We start from the raw sequence: 27,677 nt of genomic DNA on the forward strand, positions 1-27,677 counted from the left end.
AGGGTTTTCATGTCTTTGATTCCACAGCCACTTAATGGTTTAAGAGACAGCTTCAGATCATTTTTGTGCTTTAGTTTTCAGGATCACAGGTATTGTGTTTAATGTGTGTTTCGTTGTGGGGTTTGTTTGGTTTTTTTTGCCTGTTTTAGGAAGTCTGATTGTGTCTTGTGACTTTCAGATATTGTGTTGTAATATTTCATTTTAAAGCTCTTTGCAGTAGTTGTAACTGACTTGTAAAACCCCTCCCCATCAGCTCATGCTCTCACCTCGTCGTGTTTGCCATGGTGGAGGGGACAGACGATGTGTGTGGGTTTAGCACACTAGGCACACTCACTTTGTGTGATCTTGCTGGTTCTGAGCGTATCTCCAAATCCCAGGCCAGGGGGCAGCAGCTGACTGAAAGAGCAGCCATCAATAAATCTCTAATGGCTCTAAGACAGGTACCAAAGTACTACCAGGATCTCTAATTTTCTCATTTCAGGTTAAATTACCTTTTAACATATTATATAAAACCACACACACACTATATCGAATTCTTGCGAGGCAGCTCAGTAGATGCTGGTTTTGTATGTAACCACAAGTTGATCAATCTGCAAGCTTGATTCAACACAGACTGAAGACCCATCTCTTATATTGACTAAAACTAGTATTTATTGTAGGGTTGTTTATTACACTGTTGACTAACAAACTCTAGTTCTTATTGTTTATTGCACTTATCATTGTCTAAGACAGAACTTATGTATTTGTACTTCTAGGCATCAGTATTGATCCCTGTATTTCTACAGTATTCTAGTTCATTGGTATATTGGACTCTAACCTGCTCTACTGGCTAGGATTTATTCTGAGTAAATGGCAGAACTTACAATTGTAAGTCGCTCTGGCTATGAGCGTCTGGTAAATGTCATAAATGTAAATGTTAATGATCCTGTTAGTCTTTATTGTTATTAATGCTTCAAAAAACCCTCCCATTTTCTTTCTTTAATTTGCAGGTGTTGAGTGCGCTGAAAAGCAACACTTTGTATGTGCCTTTCAGGAACTCTAAACTCACTCACCTTCTCCAGCCTTGTCTCAGTGGTGATGCCAGGGTAATGCTGTATTATGCACAGGCTAGAACATGCTTATAAAACACACCTATAATTCAGCATTATACCATTTCTTCTGTCACTTCTATTGTACCTTGATGTAATAGATTGCTGTTAATCTGATTTTGAATTTATTTCTAATCTCTTGTACCTTTTTGTGTTACAGGCCTGTGTATTTGTCCATGTTAGACCTGAAGTGAAAAACATTGCAGAGACTCTTAACACTCTTATGTTTGGGTCATCCCTTCAACAGATAGCCTTGGGCAATGCACCCCAGAACAAAAGTCCAACAAAGATCTCCAGGATTGAGAAATAGCTAGACAATTACTCGTGTTTCTGAATGCACCAAATATCTCCGGTTAGACTTGGATCACACAGCCAATTTTGTTTTCAAAGGGTTCCTGTGTATTTTACAACAGCTGGAACTTTTGCAAAGGCAGAAAGCAGCAACCACACCCAGCCTCAAACGTAGGCCTTCCTGAAGACAAACATGCTCTGACCACCAGTGCTTTGGTCTAGTGACTAAAGTGTTAGTTACATACACACCTTATCTGCCATGCACCCAATACAAACTTTGGTTAACAGAAGTTATAACATACCATTTTAATCTGCTACACAATGTTTATTTATACTCTGTAATTAATCCTATAATTGTATGTTCAATATAGCAATACTCAGGCCTTTGAGATCTGAATTTGAGGTGAGTGACTTACGGGGCCAGACTAGGTGGTAAACAAATATGGTGAAGACATCTTAAATATCATGGAAATAGGTTTCAATACACCAAAGAAGAAAAAACAAAAACACAGACATTCTCCTTAAGACAATTACCAACTCAAAGAAGCCCCAGAGAGATGTAAGAAGTGAGCCAGCCTTTTTGCATGTGCTAAAATATATGATCACTATGAATGCCTCAAATGCATGATCAACCTGATGCACTAATGTTTAATTCCATGTTTCTCAACTCTAGTCCTGGGGCCTCTTGGCCATGTATAGTTTAATGTATTTCCTGATAAATGATTCACTTCATGGAGACATGCTTCACTTCATGGAGAGCTTGATCATACTGATGACATCAGTTTGTGTGATGAAGCTCCCTCACTTCCGGTGCACAGGTGATGAGTGACTTCCCGCTCCACCACGGTGAAGCTCAGTTGGAGCCGTGGCACTACTTGAGTAGTGTGTTCAGCACACTGGTCTGCTTTAAGGCCCTCAAAGAGGAGACATCCTCGGAGTAGACAGGCACCTCGGCACTGCGGGCCACCTCCTCGGGGTCACTCTCGCTGTCCGACAGGGCTGTGAGCAGGGCGTCGTTCTCGTATGTGGGGAAATAGTACCTGCAGAGAAGGTGGGACCAGCAGGGGGTGGTGCATAAATAACCCCGCCCACTACCCACTTATTAAAGTCAACTCAAAGATACTCAAAGGTATACTACAAGAGGAATAGGCAGAATATTAATCTAATTCATCTCAGGATAAAAGTGGAGCCCTAAATTACAGAGATATTATGGTAAATAAATAACAAGCATTTTGCATTCTGCTGTGGAGTGGGTGATCTGTTGAGTGTCAGTGTTTAATTGCACACTCACTGCGGTTGGTCCCAGTGGGACAATTCTGGAAGCTGCATCACATGGCCCTCCTCCATCATATGCTGCAGCACTTCCTCTTTGGTGTCCAAAGTCCTCTGGCAACCATAGCAACGACAGTGGTGGAGTTCACGGCGAATGTAGTTCACAAGTTTGAGCTGCTGATAGAACCTCAGGCCTGGACAGCAACATGAAAGTGTGATGAACAGGAAGCATCAGTTTCTATACTTCTGTTAAAATTCCCCACTTTAGATGGCTGAATGATTAACCTGTACTCACAAAGATTTGTCTTCAATTTATGGAAGTCAAACTGATGAGCTTCCTGTAACAAAAACAAATACACATTGACATATAGCGATGGAGTAATGAAGTATGACAAAAATTGTTACACGTTTCATATAATTCCTGGATATGTACAAAAACTAAATCCAAGCCAAATATCATTCCAAAAGATATGTTCATAATAATTCTTACTTATAACCAGGTCCACTACCTCAATGCTCTTTGACGTTCTGATTCCAGTCACACAACTGCAATGCATTTATAACTCTCACCTGCATGTGTGTGTAGATCTTCTCCATTGTCTCCTCTTGCTGCTCGCAGAACAGACACACAGCACACAGCGGGCGAGCCTGCCAGTCGGACCAGTCGCTGCACACAGCACAGCAGCCCTGAAATCTCAGGACTCTAGAGGCTACAAAGCCCAATGCTCAAATTCCCAAAATCCCACCATTGAATCTCATTAAAAGGCTGGTGGAACAACCCCTCAGCACTCAGCTTCCCAGGGCTTCTGCTCACAGGTACTGCGTACCTCATTATCATACACACCTGGGTCCATGCAACTGAGCTGTTTATACTGTTTGCATTATCTGTTTTTTTCTGAATATTTTGTCTTTTGTTTATGACTATGGATATTTTGTGTTTGTCTTGATTAAAAACATTCTACCCATATTCTACCACATACATCTATGGTGTATTGCCACATTTGTTTCTTGTTCAAAATATTTCAAGTATGCAAATACAAATTGTGAGAAGCATCCAGGCGTCAAATCATATGAACTCAAAAGCGAAGGATAAGTGTTATGAGTGTGAGCCGTGTCAGTCGTCTGAAAGCCTAGCTTATCAGTATGTAGTACGAAGCAGAATTCAGACCATGTAAAGGAAAAAGAAAGTTGGAGAGATCTTACTCCTCCTCCTCCTCCTCTAACAGCTCCCTGTCATCCTCAGACTGCACCTCTTCCCAGGTCTTCCCCAACTCCTGAACCAAACATAAATCCAGTTACAAACCAATCAGTCTACACGACAACTTTCAGATGTAGGGGGAAAATGATCCCTAAATGCACTTTTACAGGACTGCACAGGACATTAATCAAATGGCTCTTTCAAAAGACATGATAGGAATTAAAACATTTTGTAACATACCCATACATACACATACTTGGTACATACCAAGTAATTAATGACATAGAAGCGATCGTAGTCACAATTTTTGGCATTAAGCCTTCTGTGTTGCTTCTTTCTCATGTGATCTTTCAAGGTCGTCTTGTCTCGAAATATCTTCTCACAGTAGAGACACTGCAGACTGTCAAAACACACAAAACAAAAACAGACAAAAATATTTAATATATTTCAACTTACAAAGCCAACACTTCTTTGTAGACTTGTGTCTGCCGCATAAGACACCACCACGAGAGGGCGATCTTCAACGGTTCCTCTTTTTAACAGACGTAAACATCTGTGTGTGCGGCCGCTGGGGCTTTACTTGTCCAGTTTCTGCTCCAGTGTATCAAGGAACTCGGTGCAGTAGACGATGTTGTCGGGCAGGCCGATGCTGAACGAGTGCTCCCGGGCCATGTGATTGAGCAGACCAGACCTGCAGCATTGGACAGGACGATGCTTACAGCACTCAAGCAGAAAAGCCCAGGCTAACGCTATCATTGTCAATACAGCTTAACATTTACAACAGACAGACTAAATATGTATACAAATTACAGACATGTATATTTACTGAGAATATACCTATGCAGACAAAGCTTTATATTTGGGAAGTATGAAGCATCTGACAGCAGACTCACACATCTGGTTACCTGTTTCCAGTAAATACTTCATTACAGAACATGCAGGTACGCTGAAATCTTGTGTCATCTCTTTCCTTCTGTTGCTGTTCAAGAACATCCTCCTATTCAAAACATGTTACAATACAAAAGCATATTATCAAAACATCTTAACATCATAAAGCACATAAGCATTATAACATATCCATAACAAAATAAATGTAAAAAACACATTTCAAACACCTATGTAAATGCTGAATTAAATAGATTAAGACAAAAATGACATACAACATGCTTCAATAAAGCAGCACTTCTTGTATGATACACATAAATACAGCAGAATCCCTGAAAAAGTGGTGTCTAGAAACAAAATTCACTAATGTACTCTTCTTGCAGGTGGGATTGAAAACGCCTAAATAAACATGAGTGGCAGAAGACCTCTCCGCATACTGGTGCAGGCATGCAAGGAGGGTCACAGTACGATTGTTCAACAGCTGGTCGCTACACTGCAGCACAGGCTGCTGAAGTGATGGGAATACAAGTTGCCTAGCAACCACTATCACTGATTTTCCCAGAGATGTGTGCGAGATGATGATGTTGACTCATTGTATCCCACAAAAACAATCAGACGAAGAACTCGGGCTCCTCTGAGTGCTCTTTATTAATCGCTCTCAGAGGATCAGATAGAGCAGATATGTAATTTTAGAGGGTATTTACCATATTCATGGCCAAATGAGACTAATATTTTTTTACAGACTACTCTCTTCAGACTATGGACTTGTGCTAATTCATTCTTGATAAATATTTAATTTCTATGTAATTACAATGATTTTAACTATCTAAAAAACAAGAAAACTAAAAACAAACCATAAAAAACCACCCTTACGCAGATTCCCACTGGAAGCTAAAGCTCAAAAGCTTAAAGCTGAATGTAAGAATGTGAGATCCGTGTGCTGCATTCATTGGTTGCTGCTGGGTCCTGCGCTCGGTGAGCAGAGGCTGAGTAAATAACGTACCAGTCGTTTCTGCTGGAGCTGCTCTCGAAGGATGCGGTCCTCTGGTAGAGCATCACACAGGAGGAAGTAGTTCTCCTGCAACTCTTCAACACAAACAGCAGATTTGGCAGGTAAGCTGGTCAGTGCATACTTTGCCCGAAAGCTCCAGCACACTTATGCTTTTGATCTCCATTTACATTTTGTAGGTCCAATTTTTAATAAATACAATTGTGTTTCTAGAATTGTACTCATCCAGAGTGCTATAGTATTAATTGCAATTTGTTTGTCCTCCGAGAGGAAGCAAGTCTCAGTGAACATCAGTGAATGTCCTACCAGCAGGTCCCTCCGAGTTAGTCTTGATAACGCTGCAAAAGTCTGTGATGGGCTGCTCTGTAAACCTTTTCTTCCAGTAAAGCATGTACCTATGTCAGAACAGCAAAGTTTTTAATTATATATTTAAATCAAATGGTATGTATAATTCACCGCCCCAGATGTAGAAGTATTAGATTTAGCTAATAAGCTCATATATATTAGCTTGTCTTGTGCTTGTTTTCCACATATCCACCTATACATTACTAATTTACCATAATAAAGGACAATGATTGAGTTTTGCAGTCCAAAAAGGCCCTGACTCTTAATGCCGCTCCAGAGCTCAATGCTACACAGATCACTGTTATTTGGCTTGTACTAGTATTCTGACCATTCCCTCAGACAGTAAAGATGACCTCAATAACATATTTCTTCCAGAAAACCAGATCAAAGGTCTCTGATCACAGAGCACTTAGGGTCATACTTTGAGAAGTCAGCAATGAGTTTGACATCTGCGATGACCAGCTTGTGCTCCAGCACCAGATGTTTCAGGAGCAGATCCTTATCCGAGAGAGGAAGCGAGTGGGAGCACAGTACACAGAACACCCGGCAACCTTCACCTGGGAAAGCTAAGCTATTGCTAGCCCCCTGGTGCTCGGGAAAGCACAGTGGTTCCAAAATACACTCCTGGCCACCTGGAAGGAGGACAAGACTAAGGGATAAGACAATCTGCAGTGGTTTAAATCAGCAGTATTACAGGAGGAATGCCAGAAACTGACAATAAAATAGAACCAGTGGACATTTTCTTTTGCTTAGCCATTGGTTCACAATTTCAGTCCTGTGGCTGTTCTGCAGCTTAGTGTTTTTAAATTACATACAACAAATTATTAGCCTTTTATAGTATGAGAGATTCAAAATATTTGCAACATGTAAACACACAATGTGGGAAGACTCTGGATGTAAATTCACATGAAGTCTGACTAGCATGCACACACCTTACTCAACTCATTAGATAGTTATTTTCAAAAGTCCTTAAAAAGGTTGTGCTTAATATTAGGACTATTAAGACAGAAAACTGCCTTAAATGAAACTGTCCTCAATAAATTTACCAACAGTCCACTAAACATGTTTGGTTGCTCATTGCAGTGTAATGTCTGATTATTTTGTCTTTGAACAATAATTTGATATATGCAGTAAAATTTACTTGAGTCCCTCAAGGACTGCATGCTCATATATTTACAATTCCAGCATTCAGCATGGACATCACCACTGCATAAACATATGATTCAAAGTATGACTCATTCACTCACTCATTCACATTCTCTCACACACACACACACACACACACACACACACACACACACACACACACACACCATATCCTCTTCTCAGAACACCCATCACAAGTTGCCTTGTATTTTATGGTCATTTCTCACAAATTGTGCCTAAGCAACGAAAAAATAAACAAAAAAGATGATTCATCCGGTCATTAACCCCATATTGTCATCACTCCTCTTACTACATACTCAATGACATCGAGCTTCACACGCGTACTGAATGGACAGGTCCACAGCGCACTAAGAAGAGGTGGCGCACTCACTGTCCCCCCCGGACCCACGGAATATCTTACTCCGGGCACTGCATCTCTCTCTCTCTGCATATCTCTCTCTCTCTCTCTCGCTCTCTCTCTCTCTCTCACACACACACACACACACACACACACACACACACACACACACACACACAAATTCTCACTCGCTCGCTCGCTCAACAAATAATTTGGTTTGCGGATAAAAAAATCATGCCGTGTCTGCTTAATCCGAACCAGCCAGCTAACGCTAGCTAACGCTAGCTAACTATCTTACTTTGTGCCAATGAAAATGCATAACAGCCAGGTAGAATCTGGTTAACTTCACGAGAATCAAAACAACAGCATAACATCCTAATCACTAATGGAGTAAAATGAACATAATAATGTCAAATCCGTAGTCTATTGAAACTGAGTAGCTTAAGGTGATCGCTAGCTGGCTAACTAACTACCTGTCAGTCCTGTATGCTCCTTCTGGGTAGCCATTTTAGAACCAGCGAGTCACGTGACATAATAAAATAAGAACTGGCCAATCGCAATTTTTCTAGAATGTATGGGACTTGTAGTGTTTTACTTGTAGTGTCATTCATTGACTTCATCTCCCAGGAAGCAATTCTCATTTTTACTGGGCTGGGAAAATGTACTGTATGTGGGATGCTGCGCGTCTGCCCTCGGAACAATACAGTGAAAGCCAACCTGATATCAATATGGACTGTATCATTCGTAATTGCCCCGTTATATAGTATGCAATTTCTTTGCTAGCTGCGCAAAAATGTGGATCCCGACTGAACACGAAAAATATGGCGTTGGTAAGAATGATTTTTCATTTTTGCCGCTTTATAATCGAATTCTAATAGCTAGCGTGGATTACTGCAGGTGTGATGATAAGATGGGGCATCCAGACAGCGAGACAGTGTGTGTGGTTGCCTATAGCATATCCAATTACTGTAGATATTTATTTTTCTCAAAATCTTTGATGGTCATATGTCGAATATCTCACATAATAGACTAATGTTAATTTGTGTGTCTTATTTTCCACAATTTGATTTTAGCGGTCTTTTTGATGTTTGACACACGCCGCAATCCGGTGAAATGTCATTCAGTTTATGTATTTTGCTTTTGTGCTTAATTAACATTTTAAATTGAGCCTTTTTTTCTTTAATTTTCCATCTTTCTTTCTTAATATTATGTAGGCTAGTAGAGCTCCATCTTCAGCTAGGGAAAGTGAAACAATGCAAGATTTGTCTGAAAAAAGAAAAGGCTTTAAGTGTGTGTGTGTGTGTGTGTGTGTGTGTGTGTGTGTGTGTGTGTGTGTATATATATATATATATATATATATATATATATATATATATATATATATATATATATATATATATATAAATTAATCAAAGAAACATATTCACTTGCAATGAGCAGTATTATAGTATATTGTCCTAAGTGTCCACTGACAGTTTGAACTAATGTCTCCACCTCAGTTTAGGATGCTGACGTTTTAATTATTATTTTTTCTGTGGTTATAATGATGTTAATGAAGCCCCATGTTTTCATAGAGTAAATTTGACCCCTAAAACATTTGATTAATTTTAGCTACACAATGCTACGTCAGACATCATAAAACCATCTATTATCTCAGTGTGTTTACAAAACAGTGATCAAAAATAAATTAAAAGCTTACTCAGTTTTGTTTAGATGTCCATGGTGATGTTATTGAGACACTAGCTAACAGTTTGAATGAGTCTTGTTAGATGTAAATAGTAAGGCAGATGAGCAATACATCAAAATTTGAATGGCCATTTCCCACGGGCTTGGGCACACTGCTGTCAGGCAACTATTAGGAGAAGTCAAAGGACTCAAAATCACAAGATATCACTTCTCTAGAAGCCTTATTGAACTCTAGATTTACAGTGACATGGTTCCAGTGACCTACTTCAGGTGAGGCAATATCAGCTTTAAGAGTTCTGTGACCTTATAAGGAGTCAGCTGCTTTGTTCCCGAGTCCTTCACACAGCTGTATGTCATATGCATCAAATACTTTGCTTTAAGAACTAGTATGGTAGTTGTTGGATTTGTGGTTTTTGTCTAGATACAATATACGCTTAATTTCAGCAAGTGCAAACACAACAAAACCTGAAGGAGAAAACTACAGCAGAAAAATAGGGTAATTTCTGTCACGTCTGTGCAAACAAGCAAGGAAGACACTCAGAGAAGCTCAATGTAAATGTTCCTTGTCATAAAAGATGGGAGGAGAGAGAATGAAAGAGTATGAAAGGCCCCCTCTCTATCTTTTTGAGTAAACTGCAGAGTAATCTCTGGATGAGATGAGAAAATGCTCTAGGCTCCTGTGGTTGATAAGATGGAGCAAGAGGTAGGCTGGATAGCCTAGCGTAAACTCCAGAGCGCACTGGATTGTGGATAAATGTTTCTGTATTACATTTTACAGCTCTCAACAAGGTGCACACAGCTACAAAAACCTTTATCATTCATGAAATATGGATGGCACCCAACAGGGTCTGGCATCACACACACACACATACACCCACATACATATACAGATACACACGCATGTACTTATATGCAGGCACGTGTACTATAATTTTGTCTATTCTCTTCTTTTGGTTGCCTATTTATTTTCATATGCCATCTGCTATACACTTTTGAATATAATTAAATATGTCACTGTAAACAGAGCAGGACATATTTGTGTGATAAATGTTGTATGTTTAGTACTCCAAACTAATACTTTTTAAAACTTTTTTTTTGCAGCTGGTAGAGCCATATGTCCCTAAAGAGGCAACAGCTTGTTAAAAGTAGCTCTGTCAAGCTCATATGAAATGATCACCCAACAACCTAGAATTCTGTAGACTTACTAATCATAACATTACATCTGAGGCAATACAATTCCTGTCTGATTTCTCTTGACCTCTACATTCAAAGAACAGGCTGCTCACATCTTCTAAGAGTTCCCCCTTGAGTGCAGGAGAGAAATAGTTGAAGTTGAAATGCCCACTTATTGCTCTCTCCTCTGTCTGTGTCCCTGGGGCATGGAGAGAGCCAGATCTGGGCCTGGAGTGAGGCTGGATCACGCTGTCCTGTGTGCAGCATACGGATGAGCCCTTGCTCTTTGTGACACACTGGCTCTGCTCAGGCCCTGCCCTGGTCAACAGGCACGCCGACAGGAAGGTAGCGAGATCACTTAAAACCCATAGACACACAGTTACAGTGCAGTTACACAGTTACACACACATATGCACAAGTTCAGAAGTCATTACTGAGAGAATGGCCAAACAGCAGAACACCAGCTACAAAGTATTCTAGACCAGAGCAAATGTTTCATTTTAGCAGGGTTAAGGCATTGTATGGACTTGGGCTATGTCCACTGATGGAAAACGAGACACTGTCACGTTTTCGTAGCCTTGCTAACAGTTCTTTTTATGAGAGTGGTGTGACAGAGCTTCCTACAGGATTAGTCTCTTACTTATCCTCCATATTCTTATACCTGCTTCACTTCAGAGGTTCTACTGGCTTTCCCTGCACAGGCATAGTTGCTAACGCCACTGCACAATGCTCCGGTGTTAAATGAACTCCTGCACGGGTAAATTAGATTTCGCTTAGTGCTGTAGGACAACAGTACTGCTGGTTCAGCGCTACTGAATTTACCTTGTAGGGTTCAACCAGAACAAAAGAACATCAAATGTAATGATAACAACACTAATTTTTGGTTAATGCCTTATGTGATGTGTCTTTCTATAGTCATTGTAGATATTTGCTATATGAAGATGCAATGGTTAAAATGACATCCAGTCCTGAGATGTAACCTCCACTGTCTTTGGTGTATATATATTTTATTTTGTCTCTACACAGTGGATGTTGATTTTTGAAAGTACTGAGGAGTCAGTTACGAACTAAAGGCAATCATGCAGATGCTGCACTTTCCTTCGGAGAAGAGCTCTCGTCTCTTGGGCTGTCTGGCTTTGGCAGTCCAGTATGGCTTTGTCTGCCTGAGTTCCCCCTGGATTTTTTTCCCTCATCCCTGTTCACACCTCTAGAAACGAAAAATAGGATGTGACAGGCTGGTATTGGATTCTTGTTGTGTGCTGTCTTGCCTGGAAGATGCTGGTTCAGAATACTGTCTCAGAAGACCTCAGGCATAGCTCATATCATGGCTTGGGCTCTGCTCCTAGATTCTTTTGTCTCATGGATTTCAATTAAAGTTCATTCTTTTATATGTGTGAGGGAAGGCTATATTTATTTTTTATTTATTTTTCTCTTGGACATTACTATCATGCTACGAGATGTAGCGCATGCCATGTTTTAGAGGCTTTTCCGCATATACACTGAAGATTTGACCCAATGAAATGCGATTTCCTTTCTCCTCCTGTCATTCTGCCAGTCTTTGACTTTACGAACGTTTCGGCCTTTGCCACGCACAGCGGACAGCGTGACTGGACCAGCCGCTTCCCCATGATGGTGTCAAAGCGTCGTGTAGGGCATTAGCATCAGTGTTGAAGGCACTTGAGACAGGCATCTGACTGCTCATTGAATGACTGTGTTGCTTGCTTGCTCTGTCAGACCTAGTCTGAGTTTCACTCCGCGCAGCATTGCTGAGACTGATAGGTGAATAGACTCAGTCCTGCTATCGCCTGGAGTATTACTGTTCAGTTTCAAAAGACACCTCGCCCCCCTTGCAGGCAACTGGGTCCTAATGACACTTAGTAACTTACACCAATTAATGTTTTGCCCAAATTATAAAAGTAGTGTTCACACAGTTTGTGTATGAGCCAACTATATTAGAAAGTCGGTTTAATTAATGGCGTTGACTAACCCTCCTGCTGCCTTTCCTTTTTTTTTTTTCACAGAGTATTGTGGGATAGCTGGATCTCTCTGAATGCACATCAAGTTTATAGAACTAGTGAACAGCACACTTTTAAAACATGTAAACAGACTTTTTTGGACTGTCAAGAGTCATTTATTGTCAGGCATCTGTCACAAAGGACTAGAGACAATGGCACAACTCCCAAAAGACAGAGTTCAGTGTGCTCAGTTCCCTGTCTCTGTATATCTGTCTCTCGCTTTCTCTCTCTTCTCACTTTCTTCTCTACACTGTACATAGTCACAGTCTCTCTCCCCCTTTTCTTTCCTGTTGCCATGTTGTCTGGTGACATGGTGTCTGTCCAGGCTGTCCTCCGCAGAGAATATCTCTAGGACAGACAAGCTCACAAGCTCACCGGTGTGAAAGAACAAGAGCTCAGCCTTACCAAGAGACAAGCACTAGCACATCCATAAAATTCACGAATCATAATTTCTTGACTGAGATCTAGGTTTTTTTTATTTCATTTTTGTAAATGATTTCACTGCCGTTAAATGTGTTATGTCAGCACTAAGAGGCCTGCAGAAATGATTGATAGGACATAGGTATGTTTGAATCCAAGCGCAGAAGTCTTTATTTGTTTCACAACTCAGATAAGGTATGTAGGAATGGGTTGTTGAGAATCACGTAGGGTCGACGTTAGTGACCAGGAGATCACTAGGCAGAGAGAAGTCAGTCAAATCCAAGGTCAGCTCCAGTAGGCAGAGTTCAGAAGGTACTGGAGGACTAGGAGCGAGGCATTGTCAGGGGGAAAAACAGAGGCTGGTAGCCAGGAAAATCAACAAGAGAAGAATATTCCCAGTATGCATTCTGAAATGGCAATACTTCGCAAAGAAGTCAGGGAGGGGGGAGTATATATAAGAGGACAGAGAGTGATTAAATAGAAACAAGTGTTGCACATTAGCACTGAGGAAAGGTGATCTGTTTGGTGGGGGAGTCTCCCTGGAGTGGGAGAATCTGGGTGTGGCAAGCCCAGTGGGCTGGGCAGAATTCATAACACTGTGTTCTTTATACATTCTCCCTCAAATTTATTTAATGGCTCATTGCAGTGCTGCAATTGATCCCAAACTCCCAGATGATCTTGAGAAAATTTATTCAGTTGAAGTGAAAAGTAACAATTGCTCCACCACAGCTGTGTGTATGTATGTCGCCCCCTACTAATTCAGAAGTACTTTGCTTGCACTGCTGATGAAGGACCTCTGTCCGAAATGTTATGTTTGTCTGGAAACTTTGTATACTTCACTACAGTTTTGAATATCTCTACATCTCTTACTCCAGAACACTGCAGTTACTCACCTGGAATCTTCTTTGGAAGACAAAACGTCCTGTTTCTTGGAAAAAGTTGTATTTCACTGCAGTTTAGACTACATCTTTATGTGTGTGTGTGTGTGTGTGTGTGTGTGTGTGTGTGTGTGTGTGTGTGTGTGTGTGTGTGTGTGTGTATATATATATATATATATATATATATATATATATATATATATATATATATATATATGAATATATAGAAATGTAATACATATAAATGTAATATATGTAATATATATCCATTCAGTTAATCGACTAGTAACGATTAATTATCTTAAATGTGAGCATTGTGAGCATTTAGCTTTTTTTTAATCGGAATATAATAACAACAACAGAGAGCTATAACTTTGTTATTAAACTGACATTAGATCTTGAGAGTGTACTGACTTCTCTCTTTTTACTTCACGGACTATACATGAATTTGTATAGCAGAGCTCTATTTTTTTTTTAAACCGGTTTTACGTAGCTAGTTAATTAATATTATGACACGACAAGCTGCGCGTGTTTAATAAGCTTTTCGAAGCAGTGTACTAAATAAGCCTAAACCATAAACGAGTTTATCTTAGTATATTGTGATGACTGTCGTCATCAGTGCTTCAGTAATTTGTAAAGTGTAACGTTAGCATATAGCCATTATCTTATTCTGTCAAATCAGCCATATTTGGCGCTATGCTGCTGAGCTATGCCTCTTGCATGAAACTGGTTTGTCCTCTGTAATAAAACGCATAGAGACCTTGTTTCTTTTCGTGCATTTAGGTTAGAGAAATTCACATTTAGTTTGACGCTACTTAAAATGTAAATAAAAATCGACCAAGGAAATATTTGTCGAATCGCTTTGACCATATTTTATAATTTTCTTCTGAAACTTTATCACCCTTTGAGACAACTATCAAATAGGCTTTAAACTTCACTGTGATTCATCTAACGGATATATCCAAGATTTAACTCTTAGGCCTCAAATCTGTAAATAAAGGTTCACTAAAATATTCGTGGAGACTCTTTTGCGTTAGAATTGAACCATATTAAAATACAAAACATGTCAGAAAACATTTTATTACTTTGTATTACACCTGGTTATTTATTTTTGTGTGATTCTTCAGACTAGAAATGGGCCTAATAATATTTTGAAATATTCTATCCTTCACAGGCTTCTGGAATTTAAATAACGCCTGTAAAATGGAGGAATAATATTTTCCAAATTATTTTGCACCCAGCATTTCAGAAAAAAACAAACAGAACATGTCACATATATCATTCCTAAGTAAAGTTCCTATTTGTTGTGAAACATCGAACCTGAGCCTCACAACATTTCAGATTAGCTCATTTATCCCGCTGTGCTCTTTGCATTGCTCCTAAATGTCCGCATTCATCAAACTTGCGCTCTTGGACGTTTTACAGAGCGGATGACCCAGATTAGTGCAATGGGATACGTAGCCCCTTCACCAGCCCTTCCTCGCACAAATGCTTTTTCATCGCTATGAATAGTTTAGCCAGAATTTTGCTTCGCTTCATCGAATGTCAAACGGTTGATGGATTAAAAAAAAAACCCGCAGAGCGCTTTGTCTGTCTTGTGCCCTCGTATTTACCTTAACGAATTCCTTTAAACCACGTGCGCCCGTTTTTAACGCTTCCTCAGGAATGTAAACGTGCTCAGCGAGCTGGTTCTGTAGGTAGAAGGGAACGTTAGATGGGAAGCGCTCACGTTTGATGTCGTTTATCTTGCAGCCAGTGCGCTATTGAGGACCGCGCAGCGCGGGGATGCTGTGTATTCTGTTCATGGCACGTGGGAGTGTTGCGGGAAAGCGGCTGCTGTTTTACGTAATGCATAGGTAACAACCTACACGCCAGCAGGCTTGCTTTAGACTACGATCTTCGCCAAGGTTGCCCACACAAATAATAAACAGGTTTATGCCAACACGGTTACGGTTACGCTGACGGAGGCTGATTTGGGCTCTGTTGACACGTATCGAGATGCGAGCTGTTTTCATACAGCCTGCAGCACATGACGTTCTTAGGCATGGAGGGAGACTTAATGTAACATTAATTCCAGTCTCCTCTTCTTACTCTTTTGATGGGAAACAGAAAGATCTTAGCTTCAATGTTGGAAAGGCCTGTGAAGTGTTCTGTGTTCTTAATGCAGTTGTTGATGTTTAGGATAACACAAAATAATTATTTTATATATTGGACCCTCAGCAAATGCATGTCTGTTTCAGACACTTCATGATGTGCAGAGACATGGAAAGCATTTTATTTAAATTTTTTTTTCTTTTTTGTGAAGTGGAGCATCTTCCCTACTATATGCAGGAGCTCTTTGTCTTAATCTTGTTCTTTGTTAGTTGTGAAAGCTGCATATGACTCTCTGGAGTTCCGTCAGAGTGCAGCGTGGTGTGTCTGTCAGTGCAGCAGAGAGAAATGAGGGAGCCTAGCAACAGAGGTGATGCAACGCCTGCTCACACTCTTCACAATCTGGCTTTTTTTCCTCCATGCCAAATGGTAAATATTACAGCCGCTTGCCATACACGCACTCGGCCTGAACAGCATGTACACGCAGGCACACAGCAGCAGAGAAACTGTCCTCAAACACTGAGCAGATGGGTTATTTTCACTGATTCAGTAGCCTTCAGTCTGCAAAGTTATATTATGCTGTCGCCTTATTTCAGCACAAATAAAACTCCAGTAATTGCATTGTTCTGTTTGCAATAGCTTCTCATTATTATTCTCAGCATGCTGGGCCCAGCATTGCATAACATTTGAAAGTCCAGCACTTTGGCTGCCTAATTAATGTCACCATAACCTTTCTGAGAGGCTCTTTTGTTTGAGGATGCTGTCAGCTATGGGAAAGACCAGCATGGTTCCAGTCCTGGAGCTGCAGGGGAGAGGTTGGGAGTGTGTTGGGGAGGTTGGGAGTGTGTTGGGGAGGGTTAAGGAGAATGGGGAAGGCCTGGGAAGCTCCCTGCCCCTGGCTGAGTTGCGTGAGACAGGCTGCAGGCCATCCAGCCCCTTTGGCAGGCAGCAGTATGTGGCCACAGTGCAATCCACTGAACTGTAAGGCACTGAACTGTAAGACAGTGAATACCTCATTCAGCTGAACCTGTTTTAAGTGGTCCTGGTGATAGCCAAGGAACATGGATTACAAACTCAGGTGTAATGGAGCATGCTGTTATTCATATGTGAGATGGCTGTTGAAGTACTGGTCTGATATTTATTGATGGTGTTTCCTTGATTATCAGAGACGTTCAAATTAAACTCTGAAGAATGACCATCTGAATTATGATGCATATTTCCCATCCTTTGACCTGTTGTATTTACACAGATACAACTGAAGGCATGACACACTATTTTCAATTAAATTTTATTTTATATTATGTCATCTATTATTTGACTGAGGTAATATATGGAAGCATGCCTGTTCAGCACAGCTGAAATAGCTCTGGTTGGCTTGCTGTACATTTAGTGCCACAAATGTGTTCCTTTGCTTTTCTGTATGTATTAGAGAAAACCGCTGACAGGTAGCAAGCATAGCAAAGTATTTTTTATTTCCACAAAAGCTGACATTGCTATTTAAAAGTCTTCCTATTCGCTGGTGGGTTGTGTCACAAGTCTGACTTTGCAACATTTTGAGGGTTTTGCATATTCATGGGTTGTCATGACTATGTTTAATACCCTTCATGGTATGCAGATGATGAGAGTATACTGTAATACATGAGGCAGTGCATTGGAGTAATGATGTCAATTTTAAGTCTTTTTGTTTTCTGAACATGCAACTTAGTACAGTTTCTCTTCGGTGTCCTGCACTTTGCAGAATATTTGTGTGTTATGTAACTCAGTTGTAGAGAGCTGACTAGGAAGGGGAGATACTCAACTGTCTCCAAAACTCTCGAATTTAAGCAAGAAATAAAGACCCAACCACAGGAAGTGTGCTTTTAAGTGCCATGTGGACTGATTAGATCTACATGGAGTGCATTTATGTACCATGCAAACTGATTTCTGATCAGATTTGTTCAGACTAAATTTGCTTTTGGTACAGTAATCTTGCTGGGAATGTGTGCTGTCTTATATAATTTGTGATTCCTACCTTAGCCTATTTTGAGTGGTTTCAATTATGTTTGTGGGAGCTCAGAGTCATGGACACCAATAATTGCCACCAGACAAAGGTTTGGCAGAGTGTGACACACACACACACACACACACACACACACACACACACACAGGCTCTGCCATGAATGCTGCATGATTAATGATTCCCTTTGCCATTTCAGTGCTGGCAAACTTTCGTGGAACGGTTCAGCATGGGCTGCCTCTGGAGATCGGAGACACAGTGCAGATACTGGAGAAATGTGAAGGTAATTAGGAAAAATCTACGGACAGGAACTGCTGAAAAAGTTCCCAACAGCTGCCTTTTCACTAGCTCTGAGTTTAATAAAGACGGTATTGTACACATCTAACACATGTAACATATATGTTTTTCATATATATAACATGTAACATATACGTTTTTATTTAAACCCATCTTTTGTTGCATTACGAAACTGTGATGTCTGTCACAGTTCCTTACTGGAACACTGAAATGTTAAAGCTTGTAATCTGTAAAGTAGAGGCTTCAAGGGTATACAGCTCAGATCAACCACTTGGCTACAACTAATATTTATTTAATTGATTAATTTTTGTATGATGGTTAAACAGATTGGAGCTAATGTTTAGTTCAATGCTTTTTCAGCTCATGTTGTGTGTATTGCATGAGTCATATGATAGCCCACAGCCTTCTTTTCAATGGCTGCTTTTAACATCTTATGCAAACGAGTGTTCTTTATTTTGCGAAGGATCTTTGGGCCACCCTAGAAATACAGAAAGAGCTGCATGATGAATTATTCGCTCTCCATTTTGCTGATCTTGTGCCCTCCTCATTCAGCGATCATCTCTTGCCATGAATGTTAAAGTAAATGATAAAGGGGTTTCTGTGTCATGTAAGTTGTGGGGATTTCTGTACTCCTCTCGACACTGAGGAGTGGATTTTCTAAAATGTCACCATTTGTCCTTTTAGGGTGGTACAGGGGGTTCATTATCAAGAATCCAAATGTCAAGGTAAGCTGCATTTGTGCAGAAAAATTAGTCAGAATGCTAAATATTGCTCACAGTATTGGTTCTGCATGCAAACCTGGAAAGAATTCATTATACAAGCAAGTGATGATAAACATCAAAAGAAGGTTTTAAAAATTAACCAAAGAACAATTCCCTTTTCATTTTATTAATCTGCCTGGAGTTAAGATACTGTTGATGAATAATTCTTACTTTTGTTGGCATGCTTAGTCTATGGTATATCATGAATCGTCATAGGTTCTGATGTGTCTTGTAATTTCTGTTCCAGGGAATATTTCCATGCACTTACGTCCACTTGAAACATGCACACGTTAAGAACAAGGGGTAAGAGTTGATTCTCATTCCGGGGCACTGAAAACATCCTGTGCATTTATGGGGCTGCATAATGCTTACTGAAGTCCTGGAAGATGTGCAGCTCCAGCTAAAAGTCCTGTTTCTTGATCCAGCTCAGATCCGGTTGCATCAGACAGAGCTGCATCAGTACTACCTCCCACACTATTTGATGCAGTTCATGATCATTTACAAGCACATTTTAAGATATATCTAGTTATGGTAATGGTTTACAAACATTTATCTATAAAACATCTATAAACAAAAACTAATTCCATCATTTACTGTCTCTTTTTCACATCTTGCTTAGGTAAGGACAGTTAGATGTTATTAAAGGTGCACTGAGTTTGAGCTTGTGCATTTTGATCCTAGTGGATAGATCTGTTAATAATGCTTGTGTAAATGGCTACGTCATTTAATTGGAATGACTTAGTTATCTGATGTAGTTAGCCTAGCCCTGCCTGATGTTCCTATGATTAAGGGTCTTTTCTCATAGATATGAGAAGTCATAGTTTACTCTACTGAGGTGGTTACAGCTATGTGTTTGTGTGTCTGTGTCTCGCCCACAGGCAGTTTGAAACAGTCATCCCCATGGAGGAGTCCGTCGTCACGGAGATGACTGTGACATTGAGAGAGTGGGGCACCATGTGGAAGCAGCTCTATGTGGTAAAAATGGCTTTGTTTGGTCAAATGGAAATGCTGTGCTGCAGTGTTGGCAGGAGTTGATGTCTATGCAGCTTTTTCAAAATAGGGAGTTATATTTGAATTTACACATTTAAACGCTTAAACAAAAACTTTTAAACAGTTAACCGTGATGAAAAGCTAAATGAGAAAATATTGACCTACAGGGAATGTTTAAATAACACATGAACACTTGGTGTTATCTGAAACCTGAAACACATACACAGTTTTATAAAAGAGAAATTTGTAGGGAATGAGTTTTACTGTTTGATTTGTGTAATTTTCAGAATGGTTCATGTGCTAGTGTTAGATTTTTATTTCTCCTGTTTCTACTGTCTGGGGCTGATGGGAAATCTTGGACTGAGGCACAATGTCAGTAGCGACTGGTTTGGTCTCATTAGTCCCGGTGTAGGGATTATCCTTCACCAGACTGAGCACCTCAGAGTGTGAGTGACCTCTCGCTGTCCTTCACAGAAAAATGACGGGGAGCTGTTCCACAGACTCTGGCACGTAATGACTGAGATACTGGAGCTAAGGCAGCAGGTCCTGCTGGGTCACCTGACCCACGACCGCATGACCGACATCAAGCAGCATGTCATCGCGCGCCTCGACTGGGGCAATGAGTGAGTGTGGACAGGAGCAGTGAGGAACGCCGCAGGAAAAGCCCCGTTAGACGCCACCTTAGTGGTCTTCCCCAGGATAAGGGCTAGAGTTTTGAGACAGCTGTTCCACTAAGCAGCGGGGGGATGGTGGTAATGATGACCTTGGGAAGGAGCTGTTGTATTTCTGAATTCATTTGTGAGCCATGTGTGCTTTCTTCTACAGGCAGACAAAATTTGCTTATGAAGCATTATGTAAATTTTTGAACTTTGAATTTTTTTATCAGCTGAATATGTATTTTTAGACTGCTTTCCTGGCAGCTAAAAATATTTAGGAACTTAAAATATTTGGTTTGTGCTGATTGATGGTATAGACTAGATTGCTAAATGTGTCTATGCTTTTTTTGATACAGGCAGCTGGGACTGGACTTAGTCCCCAGGCGGGACTTTAGCATGGTAGACCCAGACGAGATCAGCGTCACTGAGCTCTATCGGCTGGTTGGTTTTACACACACACACACACACACACACACACACATGCATACACACCCATTACTCATGAGTCACCATTCCACTGCTGCCCAAGTACTGTGCTCTGTTACCATGGCAACTGCAGCCCAGCCTGACGCCAGGGATCTCTTTCATACTCCTGCTGCTCCATCCTCTCTGTTTTTACACACACACACACACACACACACACACACACACACACACGCAAACACACACACACACACACACCTACACACACATACAGATACACACACACACACACACACGTATCAAGCCATCCCTGTATAGGAAAATAATAGTAATTACAGAGAACAGAGGAATGGTTAATTGTGCATTAAGTAGCTGTTTGCAAACTCCCAATAGCGAGTTTCATTCGTAATACTCATTCATTCTTAATACTGTCCAAGTAATCATGTACAGAAGCCATTCTATATGATCATGCAACACCATTTAGACCCATACAAGCTCATTAGTGTACATCAATGTACTCACTGCGAAGCTGTATAATGCTGCCTGAGTAACGAGAGATAACACAAGCCAGTAGGCAGCACCGTACAGACAGCAAAGGCAGAAAATAATTATTTTTTTCAGTGGGGACTCCAAGGGCTAGTTGCTCATTTGAATAGGTCTCTAACAGCATGGTACGGGTATGACAAGACGGGTAAGCCTACCATCATCACTATCACAGCACTCCGAGGTTGACAGAGGTTGTATGCATCACATTAACCTAGTAATCATTGGTGGAAATGAACAGAGTGAGAATCACAGTAGTAGTCATGGAACTACAGGCTGTGTCTGTGAAAGACTGTGAGCAGAATATTCAGGCTACAAATACCATATTATTCTTCTTTATGTGACCCTTTTTTAAATAATGACCTGAATTCTATGTTATGTATATTGCTATTATGCTAAATAGCCAATTAGATATTTTTTGTTATGTATAAAACACATGCACAAACACTTTATTTGATGAGAGTGTATGAGAGTGTGTGTGTATGAGAGTGTGTGTGTGCAAGTTTGTGGCACACACAAACATATTCTCTCAGTCTTTGCTGTGTGAATTTATGTATGCATTTGTGTGTGTAGGCGATTAAGCGTGTGTGTGCATGTGTTTGTTCAGCCACACTTTTTCATACACTGTTCATACAGTGCTTTGATGCCTTTAGTCATCTACAGTAATAGTAATGTGGCGTTGTAGCTGTCAGAAAATGTGTCATAACTTTTCTGGCTGTTCTGGTCAGATGGAACGGCGCCATCGGAGGCAGGATCTTCCCCCACAGGCCAACATGCATCACCTGTTCCTGCAGCTCAACGGCCTGCTGAACTGCAGCCTGGGTGAGGAGCTTGATGTCTTCTTCTTCATCTACGATGGCAGGGAGATGCGACCAATAAGGTAGGGCTCTGTTGAGTCAGCAAGCTGATCTGACCAATCACACCCGGGGGTAAATGAAAGAGAGCAGAGACACCAAGAGTGAGAAGAGCAACTGAGATTTTTTTTAGTGGATAACTAAAAATCGTCCCAATGAAAATATTTGACAGGTTCACTAACAAGACAGTAATTAAAGTATTTTGGAAGGGTAAAATGCATTTATTTGCTTTTGTGTAACCAAAACCAAGAACTTTTCATTCAAGATGAATGCATCAGCCTTCGTCCAAAGGCCAGCCTTTATGTATCTCAGCTAAACATTAAAGGCAGGAGAAATGCTTTTGTCTGGCCAGTACTTTATGAATTATGAATAGGGTGAATGGATTGGCCCTGCTTTTTGTCTGAGGGCTGTTTACACCTTCTACCAGTGTATAGCACTGCTGACAGGACCACAGTGAGTTGTTTGGACTGCACGCAGCTGGACACTAGTGTGGGAGATGCACTTGCCTCACTGAGCTCGAGCAGCTGACATGCGTCAGCCTCTGGGATGTGCTAGCACTGCAAGATGAGGCTACGGCCTACGTGCATTTGTGAAATGTTTCGCTGATTGATTTTTAGTCTCCCTCTTTTACTTTCACTGTCACTCTCTCACTTGTGCATGCGCGCTCGTGCACACACACACACACACACACACACACACACACACACACACACACACACACACACACACGCATGCACACACGCACACACACACACACACACACACACACACACACACACGCATGCACACACGCACACACACAAACACACATAAACACATTTTCTCTCTCTGTCTTTGTTAATGTTGGGCTGCGGGGGTGTATGTAATGTTCAGGCACTCCTCATCATGTATGGTGGTGAATTATTCAGGATGGGTTATGCTCCAGGGTTCAGAGCTGTTCAGTCAGAGCAGGGGGTGAGGGAATTGGGTGGGGGTTGGGTGGGGTGGTGGTGGGGCTGTGCTGGGTCTCAGCAGACCACCAGGCCTCTCTGTGTAATTAATAAGCATCAAGTGTTACAGGGGAACACGTTAATACATGCAGAGGCCAATACACATACATACACACATATATTCTCCGTTCTCACACTCGCACAGAGTCTTTGCTGTGTGTGTCAAGCTTGACGTATACTCAGGCTGAATTTCTGAATTTTACTGATTGTTCTGTCCTTGTCTGTCTGTCTCTTTCCCTCTCTCTTTCTCTGTTTTGTCTCTCTTCCTCTCTCTCTTTTTTCTGGCTGTCTCTCTGGTGCAGCGAGAGGTTCTTTGTACGCCTCAATAAGCAAGGACTTCCCAAGTCACCAGAGAGAACAGAAAGGCAGTGTACACTCTTTGTAGTGAGTACCCACTTGTTTGGGGCTTTTGGAGGGTTGTAGTGAGGGCATGTTCTTGATGCTAAGTCTCTGGGGCAGTTTTGGCATTGAAATGCTTCTATCATTGTCAAAAAGTACTTGATGGGATGATATTGCCTAGCCACAATTTGGTATTCTTCTAGTATCCATTTTTGAGAGGAGGTGTGACAGCCAAGGTCTCACCATTTTTTGTGGGATTTGATCTTTGCATCAACAGGTTGACCACAATGGTCATGCTACAGCAATTTCTGTGTTGGCTATTCAGCACTGTTTATGAGCCCAGTCAGATTCATTAAATGTTGTAATCTTCAAACTGACAAGAATTTAAAACAGTAATTATTTTTTAGAGAGCTGAAGTTCAGTACAATTAAGATGTTTGGAAGATTACTGTTTGAACATTGTTGAATAAAACATTTGTCTTTCTTTAAGGATTTGGGAAGTAGTGATCTCCGCAAAGATGTATATGTTGTAGCTCATATTTTTAGAATAGGTAAGAGCTACTGTATTTGATGGGTGATCTTTTTCTTAAAGTGACCTATCACAATGCCTTTTGAAACTTGTCATGAGAGTGACATAACGCCTTTCATAATATGCTATGACAGTTATGCAACAGAACATTTAATTTGTACATCAATTTTGCTAAACAATCCAATGACTGTCAAGGTGTATAATGGCAGGTTTGCTTATGTAATATTGTGTAGGCAAAATGATAAGCCACTTCAAGTAATGTGTGACCAGAGTGATGTCTTTTTGTGTATCAGTGTATGAATAGTTATGTGATGACATGCATGGCCTACATTATTTAATAACAATGTTGTCTCTGTAGTGTCTGCTATGTTCACTATGTCTATATGCATGTGTTAATGTCATGATAGACTCTTTTGGAGTGGAGGTGGTGTGTTTGTGTGGCTGTTAATGTGCTGAAGCTTTAAAGGTTTTGTGTTTTGTTTGCTGTCTCTGTTCTGTCATAAATCCAGCATGTGAATGCCAGATTGTGCCAACAGGGAGCTCCTTCGCTTCCTAAACTGCAGCCACGATGCCACTTGTCATAGACCGTTAGCTCTCATTCAACATTACTTACAGCCTCAAACTTGTCGCAGTGTTGTTTGTTGGTCCTTGTGACAGAACTGCTGTTCCGTTGCTGCATCTGTGGTGCTGTACGAAGGCTACGCAGTTGTATGTTGGCAGTGTTTTTGATATTGGTAAACTCCGCTGGTGTGTGTTTGTCAGGACGAATGGTCGCTGGCGAGAAGAAGAGTGTGTGCAACACTCAGTACAGACGTCCGTTTGGCTGCACTGTGATCAGTGTGTCTGACCTGCTGACGGCCGACTGCAAGGACGACCACCTGCTCAAAGTTTACTCGTGAGACCTTCCCTCACTCCTGCTACTCTCCCCTCTGGATTATACAGCAATTTTATAAACCTAATGTTACATACCACAGTGCCTCCAACCCATCTGCCTTGTGAAGAGTAGGCTAAATCTCTCCACTGAACTTCTCCCAGTTCGACACGGCTCTCATACATAAGTGGCAGTAGTATATCCAGCTTCAGGGCCAGTTTCTTGGGCGTGGGTTTAGCCTAGTCTTGGTATAAGTTGTAACGTAATAGTGATTCACTATTGGGTCTATAGGGTCCTTTAGGGTCTAGGGTTATAAGTAATGTTGGATTGTGAATCCAGCCCTTTGAGTTTTGGACCTCATGTCCTGGGGTGGCACATTTTTTTAATCACAAGGTATCAGATGGGGTTCGAAATATGCACTTCCCTGAGTTTGATGGTCTTATCTTTTTTTTCAGCTGCAACACCGAAAGTGAGTGGTATCAAATCCATGATAATATCGTCCGCAAAGTCAGCTCCAGATACAGTCAGATTGGCTCCGGCACAGGTTGGTCCCGCCTACGGCTCGAACCTTGAAGATTCCGGAAAGTCTCAGCTAGTCCTAGGCCTTTAGCAATGCGCATGGCACAAAAGACAGCATATGCCCAAACAAAAATATCAAACTGTCTTGCAAATGGAGCAGACTTCCTCTCCCCTTTCTTGTTATACCTCAAAGCTGGATGGTGAATATGAGTCTTTCTGCCACTTCAGTGTAGCTGGAGTGAACGGCCTGGATGCTGAACAAAGATCCTGATCAACACTTCATTCATTGCTTTGTTCTTTATTTCAGAAGCATGTTTGGAAACTGGCTTGGCAGTGTTCCCTCAGTGATTAAGAAAATTAGTTTAACGTGTTCACGTTTGCAAAATTCTTTTTTTTTTTCCCCCAATATGAATGAGTGTAATATTAATGTAAGCCAAAACAAACTGTTCCAGTTAGGATAGTGGATAAATACACGTGAAAGAGTGAAAGAACTCACATTGCACAAATGTAGTGGCCACACAGTCAGGGCCAGAGGAGGCCTGTAATCCTTTCACTTTTCTCTGCCTCTGATTCCAACATCAGCAGATTAATGAGCAATTCATTCAGCCATAATTCAATTATGTTAAATGGAGCTTTTCTAACAGTCGTCCATTAAACGCTAATTATTAGTCATGTGTACATTAGCTATCAATATCAGCTAGAAGGGCCTATTGACCGGTTCCTGTGAGCACGGGGTAGACATTGAGTCCTCTGCCTTATCTTTCTCCTCTGCGAAGCCCCTAATGGGAGACATTTTGGCCACCATCTTGCTAACGTAAACACTTCTCATGTTGACAGAGTTAAAAACACTGTTTATCGACCTTTTTCATTGAACCTAAGAAGCCATTTGTAATACGTGCTTGCCGAAAGTTATATGGTCTTGTGAGACTTTGAGATTGTGCTGTGCCACCCATTTATCATAAAACAAACAAACAAACAAATGAAATTAACAAAATATATCAACAAATCTAGAGCTTTGCAGCGTGTCAGAATTGGGTGTCTTGTGGGTGTGTTTGCTGCATTGTGTATGATTGTGTTTTGTTGGGGTGGAAGAGAAGCTGCTTACATAAGTCTGGCTTGCTGTACTGGTTGCTTGACTAATACTGTAGATATGAATGGAGTTTTGTTGGTGAGCTTGTCTGTGGGCAGCCTGTTCTGAATGTTATGAAATAAAAAATGGCCATACTTAGGCTTTGTGCTGGAGGCAGAGTTTCAGTAGAAAACACAAGATGTTTCTGTGGGCTATGAACCTATCAAAATGTTGCGAGCACACTTTTAACAATACCAATTAAATTGATATGGGTGGTTATATCTGTACCGCAGAGGGAAAGATCATGCGAGAGAGAAAGAGGAAGAGACAGATTAAATGGTTCCTCGGTATCCAGGCAAGTGTGAGAAGTGGTGAGAAGATGAAAGCCTGCCAAATGAAGGAATGCATGACGGCACTCTTGATTGCTTGATGAAATTTCCATCCGCATGAACTTAGTGTCTCTCTGTTCTCCTTCTATAATAAACAAAATGTATTATAGCAGTGTAGCATAGCTCAAAAGAATTGGAGATTTGAGGTATATATCAGTCCGAGATGTCAGAACAGACAGTTTTCGTTACAAATGCAGTTGTGTTCATTAAGAATGGAGAACACAAGATTGAGCTGGGGTTATAAGCACTGTGAATATTAACTGAAAGTGCGCAGGTTTGGAGCTTTGTGGGTCTGGATGTTTTTTGAGGGACTATCTACATGGCTTCCTCTAACGCTGCCAGACCCCAGCACTGGTGGGGAACGTATCTGACTGGAGGTGCGTTGGGTGATGATGTCACAGCTGTTGATCATTGTGCTTGGGCTCTGCAGGGCTTGCTGTCTCACTGCAGCTCCTGCATGGAGACCTGGAGCAGATCCAGAAGGATTATATGCGCCTCTTCACCAACAGTGTCTCTATTACCAGGAGGCTTGGCTTCTCTGACATCATCATGCCTGGTGAGATAAAGGCTTTATGTCATCTAAAGGCTTTCCTGCCAT

The 27,677-nt window shown here is 41.0% G+C and overlaps 2 protein-coding genes across 9 annotated transcripts in view; one reads left to right on the plus strand and one right to left on the minus strand.

Annotated features, from left to right (window-relative positions):
* Positions 1 to 1,670: 1,670 nt before the first annotated feature.
* On the minus strand, positions 1,671 to 8,110 carry znf277 (zinc finger protein 277). 4 transcript variants are annotated; one of them, XM_081699349.1, is made up of 12 exons: positions 8,066 to 8,110; positions 6,510 to 6,720; positions 6,050 to 6,138; positions 5,738 to 5,820; positions 4,755 to 4,846; positions 4,430 to 4,540; positions 4,117 to 4,249; positions 3,855 to 3,925; positions 3,222 to 3,318; positions 2,947 to 2,989; positions 2,671 to 2,845; positions 1,671 to 2,419 (listed from the first exon to the last, which is right to left on the minus strand). In XM_081699349.1, exons 1-12 carry the CDS (start codon positions 8,097 to 8,099, stop codon positions 2,251 to 2,253), a joined length of 1,308 nt encoding a protein of 435 aa, XP_081555475.1. In that variant the 5' UTR covers positions 8,100 to 8,110; the 3' UTR covers positions 1,671 to 2,250. The 4 variants fall into 4 exon arrangements, with proteins under 4 accessions (XP_081555475.1, XP_081555474.1, XP_081555473.1 ...); XM_081699348.1 differs by lacking the exon at positions 8,066 to 8,110 and adding an exon at positions 7,891 to 8,059 and having other exon boundaries at positions 3,858 to 3,925; XM_081699347.1 differs by lacking the exon at positions 8,066 to 8,110 and adding an exon at positions 7,891 to 8,059.
* A 153-nt stretch (positions 8,111 to 8,263) lies between these two features.
* The window catches only part of dock4a (dedicator of cytokinesis 4a), a 48,455-nt gene continuing 29,041 nt past the window's right edge, over positions 8,264 to 27,677 (plus strand). For 4 of the 5 annotated variants that reach the window (XM_081698991.1, XM_027024541.3, XM_081698992.1 and 1 more), the window contains exons 1-13: positions 8,264 to 8,422; positions 18,051 to 18,134; positions 18,833 to 18,873; positions 19,157 to 19,212; positions 19,788 to 19,884; positions 20,374 to 20,522; positions 20,912 to 20,996; positions 22,250 to 22,401; positions 23,667 to 23,748; positions 24,193 to 24,253; positions 24,994 to 25,126; positions 25,558 to 25,646; positions 27,510 to 27,635. In XM_081698991.1, coding sequence (XP_081555117.1) covers positions 8,386 to 8,422; positions 18,051 to 18,134; positions 18,833 to 18,873; positions 19,157 to 19,212; positions 19,788 to 19,884; positions 20,374 to 20,522; positions 20,912 to 20,996; positions 22,250 to 22,401; positions 23,667 to 23,748; positions 24,193 to 24,253; positions 24,994 to 25,126; positions 25,558 to 25,646; positions 27,510 to 27,635 — 1,192 coding nt within the window. In that variant the 5' untranslated portion in view covers positions 8,264 to 8,385. Of the gene's footprint in view, positions 8,423 to 18,050; positions 18,135 to 18,832; positions 18,874 to 19,156; positions 19,213 to 19,787; positions 19,885 to 20,373; positions 20,523 to 20,911; positions 20,997 to 22,249; positions 22,402 to 23,666; positions 23,749 to 24,192; positions 24,254 to 24,993; positions 25,127 to 25,557; positions 25,647 to 27,509; positions 27,636 to 27,677 lie in introns of those variants that run through there. The other variant, XM_081698993.1, reaches the window with a different exon arrangement.

This window comes from Electrophorus electricus, chromosome 16 (assembly GCF_041902795.1).
Source record: "Electrophorus electricus isolate QZ-2024a chromosome 16, ASM4190279v1, whole genome shotgun sequence".
Taxonomy (NCBI): Eukaryota; Metazoa; Chordata; class Actinopteri; order Gymnotiformes; family Gymnotidae; genus Electrophorus; species Electrophorus electricus.

Excerpts from the sequence above, each read along its gene's own strand:
- znf277 (XM_081699347.1), bottom strand. The coding sequence starts at position 7,966 with ATGTTATGCTGTTGTTTTGATTCTCGTGAAGTTAACCAGATTCTACCT. Across the intron at positions 3,319-3,854 it reads TTAGAGGAGGAGGAGGAGGA|CGACTGGTCCGACTGGCAGG; the intron begins GTAAGATCTCTC and ends TGCTGTGTGCAG. Across the intron at positions 2,420-2,670 it reads TCCCACTGGGACCAACCGCA|GTACTATTTCCCCACATACG; the intron begins GTGAGTGTGCAA and ends CCTTCTCTGCAG.